Source organism: Dendrobium catenatum, unplaced genomic scaffold (genome assembly GCF_001605985.2).
Source record: "Dendrobium catenatum unplaced genomic scaffold, ASM160598v2 fragScaff_scaffold_1446, whole genome shotgun sequence".
NCBI lineage: Eukaryota > Viridiplantae > Streptophyta > Magnoliopsida > Asparagales > Orchidaceae > Dendrobium > Dendrobium catenatum.
This window is the reverse complement of record NW_021319908.1, coordinates 1,755,843-1,767,720: the sequence shown is the minus strand read 5'-3', so window position 1 is coordinate 1,767,720 and position 11,878 is coordinate 1,755,843. Positions and strand designations below refer to the sequence as shown.

The 11,878-nt window shown below is 35.9% G+C and overlaps 1 protein-coding gene across 1 annotated transcript; it reads right to left on the bottom strand.

The window, feature by feature from the left end:
- Window positions 1-2,415: 2,415 nt before the first annotated feature.
- Window positions 2,416-11,384, bottom strand: LOC110106879 (RING-H2 finger protein ATL56). Its single transcript, XM_020836949.2, has 2 exons — window positions 10,701-11,384; window positions 2,416-2,817 (listed from the first exon to the last, which is right to left on the bottom strand). The coding sequence occupies exon 1, from the start codon at window positions 11,221-11,223 to the stop codon at window positions 10,711-10,713; it is 513 nt and encodes a 170-aa protein (XP_020692608.1). The 5' UTR covers window positions 11,224-11,384; the 3' UTR covers window positions 2,416-2,817; window positions 10,701-10,710.
- Between the last annotated feature and the right edge of the window lie 494 nt (window positions 11,385-11,878).

Sequence of the window (11,878 nt, the reverse complement as noted above, 5' to 3'; positions counted from 1 at the left end):
TGAGGGCGTCAACCGCCAGGGGAATTCCGACACAACTAGCAATCCTTGAAATCCCATCCGGCGTCCAGCACGAGAGCGGGAAGTTTTTGATCTTGATCCAGAGGGGGATAGAGGGGAACTCCTCCCTTTTAGGCACAAAGTCAGGAGTCCATTTCTGGAGAATAAAGGGCTTGCCGAAGAAGAACCAAGGTCCCCCATGCCACGCCATTTCGTAGTCCTCACTGTTGTTGAACTTAAGAAGGAAGAATCCTTCGTCAAGTGTGAGGAGAGTAAGGGTACCTTTCAGCGTCCAAGTCTTTTTGATCGTTGCAAGGAGAGCTTCATAGTATGGGCGGCGACCAATAGAGTAGCCAACCAGGGAAAGGGTCCATTCGGGGGAACCGGCGTTGAACTGAGCTGCAGTGAAATGAGCAGTGGCATTTTGAGTAGGGAAGTGAGAGATCGCAGAGGTAAACTCATTCGAGACCAGCGGTTGCGAAGCGATTAGGCCCTTCCAGTCACCCGAAAGAGGAATGGAAGAGGAGGAAGAGGGTTTAGAGGAGGCGTTTAGAGGGGGGAAGATGGAGGAGGACATCTCAAAGGAGGTCCCCCTCAGGGGAGAGGTGGCGGCGGAGGCGGCCAGAGAGTCGCAAAAAAACCTAGCGAAACCCTAGCAGAGCTTTTTTCAAATGCTGTCGCATATAACAGTATTTAATAATAGCAATTAATGAAAATGCAACAGCTTTAAAAAAAAAAGTCTTATCAACATTACTGTCAACTACTTTTTCAGAAAATAAAAATAAAAATAAAAACCAATTCCAACTTTTTTGAGAGCAGGCTCCAACTGTGGCCTCTCCACGGCTCCTCATGATCCAAGATTTCGTTTGCAATGAAAAATCCGGCCACATGACTGTATATCAAGTAGAGTTTGAGCATGAGTAAGAATGCTCAAGCTGAATTCGAGCTCGCTCATTGGGCTCGAATCGAGCTTAAGCTCCGGTTCAAGCTGTTTAATCAAGTGATGAGTCAAGCTCAAGTTTCTGTGACTCGAGCTTGGCTCAACTCTTTTGAGCCTCTAATTCATGCTCACCTTTTTTTTAGTGTCATGCTTCACTAAGCACATGAACTTTTCCCACTTGAAGCGGCAAGCCTCATAAAGCCAAAAAAAATTAAAATTTTCTATTATTTTTAAAATATATATAAATGAATTTGGCTCAAAAAAATTTAGATTTCCTCCCACTTGAATATCTAAATAGTAGCACAATTATTCCAAACAAATTCCAATGTTCTACGTAGAAGGTAAGAAAAAATATCCAGCAAGAAATTAACTATTAAGGCAGTCAAGTTTCATAGTATTTACTTACGAGGCTCTGGTCTTCCTTCCTTTGATAATGTATGAATTATCCTCATTAGACAAACCATACTTAAAGGGTAGATTTTTCACCCCAATTTGAGGCTACAATTATCTTCTAGTAAGAAAAAGATTGTCCTTAAAATGTATTGAAAAAGGAAGTATGGAGAATGGCCGATGGCGATCGAGTAGAATTGGCCCAATGACGACAATTGGGCAGCATTGGTTCAAAAATGATAGTACGACGATGGAGGTCTAATACTGGTAGTCTGATAACATAACACATAATGATAATCTAATAATAATAGTTAGGCAGAGCTTAAGAATCTCCAAGACTTTGAGATCTCTCCAAAAGTCCATCTTCATATCCAGAGCGGATATACATTTATAATTCCTTAGAGTGATTATTCTCAAATATATCCAAAATTCAAAATGCTTGGTCAAACGATCCGTACTAGTTCCCTTGATAATAAACAATTCTCTGAAAGATATCACTGGCTCATTGAATTCTTCTCGTTCTTATGCTTGATTTAATTATAAGCCTACAAAATTTGGAGTTGACTTGCTGCCCCAAATAATATCCCAAAGTTTCTAACAAGGCTCTCAAGTTCTTGATCTCATTTATTCGGACTCCATTCAAATCATTTTTAATATCGATGGATTCATCTTACCAAAAGTTCAGATGAATCAAAATTTAACTTTAAATTTTTTTCAATTCCAATAAGCTTTGAAATTCATTCATGATTTATCAAATGGATTTTGAATGACACATCAATCATAACTATATAAAATTAAAAATTAATTTTAAGAAGGTAAAACATGAAGAATCCAGATTGATGCTACATTATGAAAGAAGTTAAAATAGATAGCACCTGCAGTTATATTGGAATAACAATCAAAGTGACCAATTGGATGATCTGCATTTAAGGGATTGCATCCATATCCAACTCCCTAAGTAGGGTTGCAAATTTTGTTCAAAATTTTGCTTGATTATCACTAGAGCTTTAATCATCTCTAATTGAATTCGACCTCGACTTAAAATAATTTTTAAAAATAATAAACTTTGGCTCAGGATTGATCTCGACTTAACTTGAATTTGACTGATCACCAGAATAGAACTTCTAATTTGAATTGCAGTCGGCTTGCTCGGACTTGACTCAGACTTCGTTTGGGACGGCTTTTTTGTTTTTTCTTAACGCAGCTTTTTAGTATAAAAATTAAAAATTTTATACTAGAAAGTTGCTTTAAGAAGCAATAAGAAAGTCGTCCCAAACGAAACCTCAATATCATCTGCAACCAGAAGATATGAATAGTAGCAGCAATTCCAGCTCATATATACAAACCAGTTGAATCTCACACTGAGTGAATTTACAGAAGATATCTCCCAAATTATCAAGCTAAGCACTGCTTGTTAGAAGGTATTCAAAGAACTCTTTTACTTGCACTCACTGAAGCAAAACTACTTGAAACCACTGAAGCAACACTACCTGTAAACAACACAGGAAGAAACAATGTGATAGGGATAAATGCAAATAATAATAATGTAATGAGATTGTTGGGTTTAGTGATCAAAAGGTAAGAATTGCCCTTTAGCTTCTAAAAACAAATAGCAAAGTGTATTTAGCATATAAGATATCACAGTTCTGACTGCACCCATTCCTTCTTAATGAACTATAAAATCAAATTAAGATACAAACTCTCACAGAGATATTTTGGCATACTTCTAATAGTAAACACTAGTAGATCTCAAGTATTTCCTGTCAATCTTCGGAAAATAGCGAGAATTCTCCACAAAAATACACAAAACCACGAAAACAGTAGATAATTTGTATTATTTGATGAAATAGAAACGGAACATAGCAAGATACAGTTGATCCTCGATTCGAGAGGAGGATCAATCTCTCCCAAATCTCTAGACGCCGTTAGAGCCCAAAAACCTAAACTTAAGATATCACAAAGTTCACCCAAATTCAAGATGCCCTAACCCTAGGAAAACAAACTATTTAACGCATACAATTCAAAAGGAAATATCTAAACAGTCCCTACATTCAATTTCTCTCCTAAACTTCATAAAAAAATCATTCCAAAACTGCTCTTTTTGAATTGGCAGTTTGAACGGCATGCATGAGGCGGAGATTGGCGGAGAGTTCCGCCTCTATTGTTCGTAAGCCGATACGATATGAACCGGTCTAACAACTTCCAGATTGTATAAGATATTAGTATATTTCAAAAGAAAAAACCTCATTAGAAGAAAAAACCACAAATCAGTTTCTAAATGAACAAACAGATTAAACCTGAAGGACCTTAACTTTGAGCAATTCACTTGATTGGAGGAAACAGTGGATCAATTGCAAACAGAATTGTTAGTTTGAAAGACAGGAAAGCTTGTCATGATTAATTTTGATAGATAAAAACTGTAATCTAGCCATAGAAAACATCCAGTTCTAAGCAGCATTGGCCTCATGTCATTCTTCTTAGAACTCTTATGGTTCGACTCTAAGATTGTTGTTTGATCTAAAATCTAAGGAGCCGAGTAATCAAGAATGATAAAATGATCCAAGAGTATTGGATATAAGGGTGACAGTGACTTGTGGACAATCCTGTAAGCGATTCATTCGCTTTTCTTTCTTCTTCCTGCTAGAATTTCCTCCTCATTTTGCAGTCCAATCAGTTAAGGTGCTGTTCATCACAGAGATTTTAGTAATCAGGTGCTTCTATTTCAAAAACTACACTGAGAGGATGAGAGGGGAAGGTGGAGGCGTTCTGCTCTTCACTGATGGAAGAGATGAGGAGAAATAGAGAGAGAGGGGGAGTGATCTAAATCTGAACTTTCAGAACTTCGAAATATGATTTTCATAACATCAATGGAAATCTACCTATTGTAAAAAAAAGAATCAAAATTTTAAATAATTGCATGAATAATGGAGAAAATATCTTTTTAAAATTCGAAAATCTAGACTTTCTTTAAATAAAGGAAAGAACATCTCCTCAAACTTCAAAAGAACCAATTTGCCTAGATTCCAACTATTCAACTCCAAAATACAATACTTGATCAATTATTTAACGTAAAATTTAGAAATGAATAAGAACATCAAATTCACATTATATCACATTCTAAAATGGACAGAACAAACGTTAGTGCACCCACACATGGGCCGAACTCGTTGGCCCTCAAGGAAGGGACCGAACTTGCATCTTTTTGAGCTGGTTGTCGCAGATCGAGTTGCATGTCGTTGATCATAATGGAGTTGAATGGATCCTCCTGGATCACTATTCATTTCCCAGACAACTAACCCTCCTAAAAAAACAGAGGTAAAATGTCTTCAGGTGTAAAATCCCAATTTCCCCGCATTTGTAATAAAAAGTGAACAGTTTCATTGTAAGAGATAATCTTGTGAATTGGACAAAACTATAGATCTCACAAAACACACTTTAAGAGACATTTTGGTACCACCAAACAACATAAGACAAAGATGATATCATTAAAAAAAAAAAACTTGCTCTTAAGGGATTCACAAACTGATGGTAATTGTTAGAGAAAAGAGACTTAGTACAAGTTATATAATTTTGGCATTGCTAAAGTTTTTCAATTTGCTTACTATTTTTACAAATAAATTATATATATTAACATGTTCAAAACCATATATAATAGGAATCATGATTTTCCCTCATTATCAAGGATATTTCACCTTGATTGTTTCCATTTTTTGTTCCCTCATTTTGCTTATGTATAGGCATATATATGCTTATACTACACATAATTTAATAGACCTATAATTCTCCTATATTTGAGATTTTAAACATGATACAAAGTCTTCAATCCATCTTTGTGCCATCACTCCTCCCAATGGCATTTACAACTTGTTCATGAACTTCTCTCTGATTCAAAGAAAGATTCTATTTCTTTGCTTTTATTCCTTCCTGTCTTCGAAATTTTAACTTCCATGTTGATGTCATTGCCCATTGGTCCATCCAATAGAATCCACTAGCACATAACTCTTTATCATAAATCTCATGTTTCCCTCACATAGTGATCACCCTGTTGTGAAATGCTGAGGGAATTCATTGTTATTGCTTTGTATTATTGAGGATTCATTGCAGATAACTCTCACCACAACAATTTCCTAACACCATCTGATGTAAAACATAAATGTCATGTACTTGCCTAGGTGGCAAGATTAATTAAATCCCAAATCAATTTGGGGAGAGAGAATGAAAATCTGAAATTAAATTTCAGATTAAGTGGAATTGGCGGGATCTCTACATAAGAAAGGGCCTCTATATATAGGCCTAAGAAACTAAAACAAGACACATATGCCTCTAAGGCTTACATAGGACGACCCTCTTAAGTGAGGGTAAAAACGGAAAATTTATAATAAAAATTTAAAAATTACAAATAAAATATAAGATAACGTGGGACGATGACAGCCGTTGATCTTCAGCTCCTCGGATAGCCATGGACGGTTGGATGTCCGCATCACTATCATCTCCTATGAATCTACGACTTCTATTAAGTGAATATGCCTCTCGGCCCCTCTAGTGATGTCAGCATGATGACTTCCAATGACTTTCATGTTAGTCTGCCTTATTTGCAACATAATTCTTCATTGTCATATTGTGCTATGCGCGGAGCATCCCATTAACAAAATTTCCATTGGAATAAGCCCCAATAAACCACCCCACAAAATTTAAAAAGCTTATCACCGCTGATCTTCTGCGGGACACTTATTTCTATCAATGTCAAGTTCATCAGTCACTTACAATAAACTTTTTATCGAGTGTAAGCCCACCAATTGATTTCCTCTTCTTAAACACAAATGGAACTCCATGGAGTTATGGAACTCTCATAAGTGAACAATCGCCTTCCACCTAAAACTAACTCCCATAAATCATGACTCCTAGTTGAAAGAATAAGTTGATTTTGATACCCTCACCCCTCTCACCAAATGGTGGGATCAAGGGGTGGATGGGATGGGCACTGACCACCTCTAGATATTGAGTAAATATCTTAATTTTTATCTATTACAAAAAAAAAAATTTTTGCTCCCCACCAAATTTTAAAATGATACTAAAATTTAATCACGCATATTTTAAAATTAATTATCAATAATAACTATTTTATAAATATTAGTCTATTCATCATGTCTCATAATTATATTAATTAATTCAAACATATAATTTCTATTATTACTTATTAATTGTAATATTTTAAGAAATTATTAAAGATAATAAAAATAAATAGTAAATTGCCAATTATAAATCACTATTAACTCACCTATTTCATAAAATCCTAGTCGTCTCTATCTGCATCTGTTCATTCCACTCCACCAAAATTCCCAAAGTCCTCTCTTCCGTTGTTCCCCATTTTAATCAGACCAAAATTTTATTTTCCCAAAACTCTCTCGCAAGTCATGATTGCACGTCACTAAACATCGCCCATTGCTATTGCCAATACCATTCCCAAGGCAAGCCTATTCCACAACAATGGTTTCTATGATTTTCCCCTCTAGAATTTTCTTTTTGTTCAAATCAAGTTGGATTTTTTTAACTATTGATGTAAAATCGATATACACAAGAGTACAAAATCACACAAATAGTAAAATAACAAAAAGGTATCATCCCACAGAGCTTGATTATAATAAGTACAAATAAAAAAATTATTCGAAGAATGAAAACACAAAAAAAAAAATTAAAAATATAACTAAATTACTAGCAATAGGATTCCTAAAGACTAATAATTAAATAAGAATTACTAATGAGTAAGATGGAGGATAATTTTCTTGCATGTTCATTAATAACAGATAATAAGAAAGATATTACAGAAGTTTGATATAGACCAAATAACTGATAATATTGATACAATGAAGAAGCATCAAGCATAATTTAAAATGCCTAACCAAAATAGCTAAATTAAAAGAGTTTTTTTTTTTTTTTTTTGAGGAAACTTTTTTATTTAATCTTTCTTTACTTATGTTTATTCAAAAAGTTAAATTTCTAATTTTAATTTTAGTTGAATTTTTTATTTATCTACCCCTATCTATAAATCTGATAGGAAATGGATATAATTTCCTCGAAATCAGCGAACGACAATAAAAAATTAGGGAGAAGAACAAACCAAACTCTTTTTATTGCAAGATATATGAAAGAAAACAGCAAGATACAGTTGGATCTTCAATTAGAGAGGAAGATCCGGCTCTCCCAAATCCCTAGCCAATGACTTAAGCCCTCACAACCTAAGAAATTCTAACTTCAACAAGCTCAAAACATAATCCTGAAATCACCCTATTATTAGCCTTATATAGGCTCCCCTAATTCCCTCTTAAATTAGCCCCCTTCTCTAAATTATTCTCTCTTATATTTGAATTCAAATAAGATCGCTTTCCCTAAATAATTCCCTCCCATTAATAATTAAAACTTTCCTAAACAATTCTCCCATGAATCCTCCTCCCTTTTCTAAACAATTCCCTCTTAGATTTTGAATTCAAATTAAATCTCTTGCCCTAAATAATTTCCTCCTAATTGTAATTAAAACTTTCCTAAATAATTTCTCTTTAAATTAAGAACCTTCATAAATAGCTCCCTCTAGATTAAGAAACTTTCTAATTTCCTCCCAATCAAATCGGTTGGTCCATCAATACTCCCATTCTCAAGGTAGAATAAAGAAAATTGCTGCTGAAGCACTGGACTGAAAAATTGAATGTCACTAGATTGAATGATCCCTGACTCCAGCATCTCCTTGATCAATCTCTCGATCTCATCCTTCTGGAGTTGGGGAGAGTGATAAAGATGAACATTGACATGTAAGACTCCTTCCTTCAAAATGATAGCATGCTCGTATTCCCGTGGAGGAGGCAACCCCTGAACTAGCTGGAACACCTTTCGATACTACTGTAAGAGTGGTTGAATCAATTCTAGTGCTTCTATCTTCTCCCCTCTTCTTCTCCTTCCAAACTCTGCAGCTCCACCAAAAATCTCGTCTTCATCCCCCAATATTTCCACCTCCCCATCCTCCCTCATCATCCCTATATTAGAGTTTCCCCCACTTCCTTATCCAGTCAACGGTGCCCTCGCCTCCGATGTTGTCGGTTGAGTGTGAAGCTCCAATATTTTTTTTTTATCATGTCATTTAAGTTAGAAAGTCTTCCTTCCAAGGATGAAAGCCTTCCTTCGATGTTTAAAAACTTCTCCACTAACCTGGGATTTGATTTGGTCCACTTTGTCTTCCAACGCATCCACCTTCTTTGCCGTCATAAGCCCCAAAAAAGTTCTCTAATACCAATTTGATTGGAAGTGGATACACTTTTCTCGAAATCAGCAAACGACAATAAGAAATTAGTAGGTAGGACACACCAACACTCTTTTTTATTGAAAGATATACAAAAGAAAATAACAAGATACAATTGAATCTTCAATTGGAGAGGAAGATCCGGCTCTCCCAAATTCCTAGCCGGAGGCTTCAGCCTCCACAATCTAAGAGATTCTAATTTCAGTAAACTCAAAATATAATCCTGAAATCACCATATTGTTATCCTTAAATAGGCTCCCCTAATTTCCTCCTAAATCAGCCCCCTTTCCCTAAATAATTCCATCTCATATTTGAATTCAAATCAGATCTCTTGCCCTAAATAATTCCCTCCCAAATAAAATTAAAACTTTCATAAGTAATTCCCCCTTAATTCCTCCTCCCTTTCTCTAAATAATTCCCTCTTAGAATTTGAATTCAAATTAGATCCCTAGCCCTAAATAATTCCCTCTCAATTGTAATTAAAACTTTCCTAAATGATTCTCCATTGATTAAGAACCTTTCTAAATAGCTCCCTTTTGGTTAGAAAACTTCTTAATTCCCTCCTAGTCAAATCAGCCGGTCCATCAAAATCATAATTCCGCCACTGCCCTCATTCTTGCCTAAGTGCTCCTTCAGTTCCCTCCAATAACTGCATCCACATTGTCCACATGTTTGATGGCATCCTAGGCTAACTCTCTTACCTCTCCCTCATTATTTGGTCATAACATCTTGCTAAGCAGTCATGCTCCTTCCACGATCTTGTATCACATGTTGTCCCCTGCCTACATGCAACTCTATGGACAAAGAGATAAAGAGGGCTCAGTGGGAGCCTTTTAACAAAGAATTGGAGAGAGGGAGAGTGAAAGAGCAAGAAAGTGATTGAGGAAGAATTTAATTCATTGGCTTCAAGCTTGATTATTACATTCTAATGCCTCCCTTTTGTATTAAATAGAATCAAATTCATGTATATCCATAATCCTAATATATTACACTAATTTGTGAGCACTTATCCGAAATATTCTAACCATTTAAATTTTGAATAATAATAGCTTAAATCAAGATAATATTCCGTTCAAACTCGTAAGAGAATGACCATTCATATAGAAAGAGATGGAGAAAATTAGGGAGAGAATATTATCTAGTTTACTTGATTCCATCCACTTGTATTTCTCTTTTTCTCTCCTCAGCCTCCTCTCCTTATTTGCAAATTTAAATTGCATCAAGTCCTTCCTCAATTCATATTTATAAATTAATCCTTCTAAGATTAATTATTCAAAATCTCTTCAAAGCCTCCAATATAACTCTGCCAATGCCCTCAATCAATGCCTTCATTGAAATCCTTAATCTACCCATTTGTAGCATTTCCCACAATCAACGGGTCATTTGTTACCCACTATCGAGGATCTTATCCATGCATTTTTTTACACGGATCTTGAAGTCATATCACCAACTCCTTGTGCCCTATCCATGCTCAACAATCTTTCATGAATCCAACAAATATTGATCACCCTCACAACCTCTAGGAAGCAAACCTTCAAACGCATCATCGTCTGTCACCACTGCTTCAAAACTCAAATTGATATCTTTTATGAGATATTCCATAGCAAAACAAAAATTCCAATTATGAAGAGGGAATGTGGAACAAGAAAGGAATGCAATCAAGAAGAAATATTCTAATAAATTTCAATAGAGATGTAATTCTTACATATTCACTCTTTCAAACACTATTTAGAATTTATTTGGGCGACAGCAGTTCTCTATTAAAATAATTATCAAATTTTCATGAGAAATTTTTTTTTTTTAAACTATTATGATATTATAGTCTTTTTCACTTTTAAAGACAATTAGATAAATATTTTTCATACTACCACACTCTAATAAAATAGATTTAAAAAAATTATTTCTCACCATAAAAATTTCTAAAACAACAAGAAGAAAATTGAAACCAGAAATGTGAACAAGCCTTAATAACATGAAAAGGGAAAAAGATTACGTAAAGCATATATATTCTTCGGAAGGAAAAAATGGTACCAACTTATGTACAAGTATGCAAACCCTAGAATATCAACTATGAAACAAACTTACAGAATACACCCTAGCGGCCTATCAAGGGCGGCCAATTCGTAACACTGCAACGGCAGATAGGACACAGTGGAGATTTCTCCAGCCACCGGTCCACGCAAAGCCTGTGGAATTCATGGTTGCAGCCTGGGAGTGCCCTGCACCAACAACCCTCCCGAAACTCCTCCAGGCACACAGCACAGTCCTGAGCTTCCGGTCGACCAGAGTAGCTGAAGCAGGGAAGGCATCGCAGCTCTTCCGGAGAAAGGCCGTAGCTTTCCAACGCCGGCGGCCCGACCATGGCTTCGAAGAGCCTCCGACGGCGACGAAGAATCCTTCCAATAAGGCACAGGAGAAGAAGGAAAACTACCGCGATGCCAGCAAATATGAAGAAAAGAGCAAGGGCGACCGCCATCACGACAGCCCTGAGGAAGAATGAGAGCAGCCAGGCACCGCCTTTAGGCTTTACAGGCGGCGATGAAAGGCCCTCGAAGGGACGGTGGCAGTCGAGTAGAGCCATGGATTCGTCGCCGTCTTCGCTCGTCATTTCTTGGCCGAGAGAAGGTATTTTGACGAAGATGAGGAGTCGCAGAGGAGATCGGTGGATTCGTATTGGAATTATTCTTCGAATCCCGATGCCCAGCGATGGATCTATGGAAATTGTGGAGCATATTCCGCAGAGAATATCATTCTGGTCGTTGGAAGGCAATATGTCACATTAATAGCCGAAGGCTTACCGTTTGGGACAGCTTTAGCAGTTTTTTTTTTATAAAAATTTTCTCAATAATTTTTTATTAAAATTTTATTTTAAAAAATAATAAAAAATTTATTTCAAATAAAGTCTAAGTTAATATTATATGACTGATAATTTATTTATTTTTTTAATTTATAAATATTAAAATATTAAAATAATATCAAAATTTTAATAAATTTTTATATAACAAAATGATTTATAATAAATTTTTTTTAGAGTTCCTCTAATATATTGTTTGTAGGGCGGATTTATGGGGAGCATAGGGGGGCAATACTCTTCACGTCCCTCCGTTCTTCCATCCAAAAGCAAATAATTGCTGGGGACAATAGGTGATCGGCAATACTCTTTCAGTAACAGATGTTGAAGCCGCTGGTGATGAGATCAGTTTCCCTTAAGATTGGTGGTAGCACCGCCCGATTCCGGCGTGCCACCTTGTGCTCATCTGCTG

Coding starts and splice junctions, on each gene's coding strand:
- LOC110106879 (XM_020836949.2), bottom strand. CDS start 11,223: ATGACGAGCGAAGACGGCGACGAATCCATGGCTCTACTCGACTGCCAC.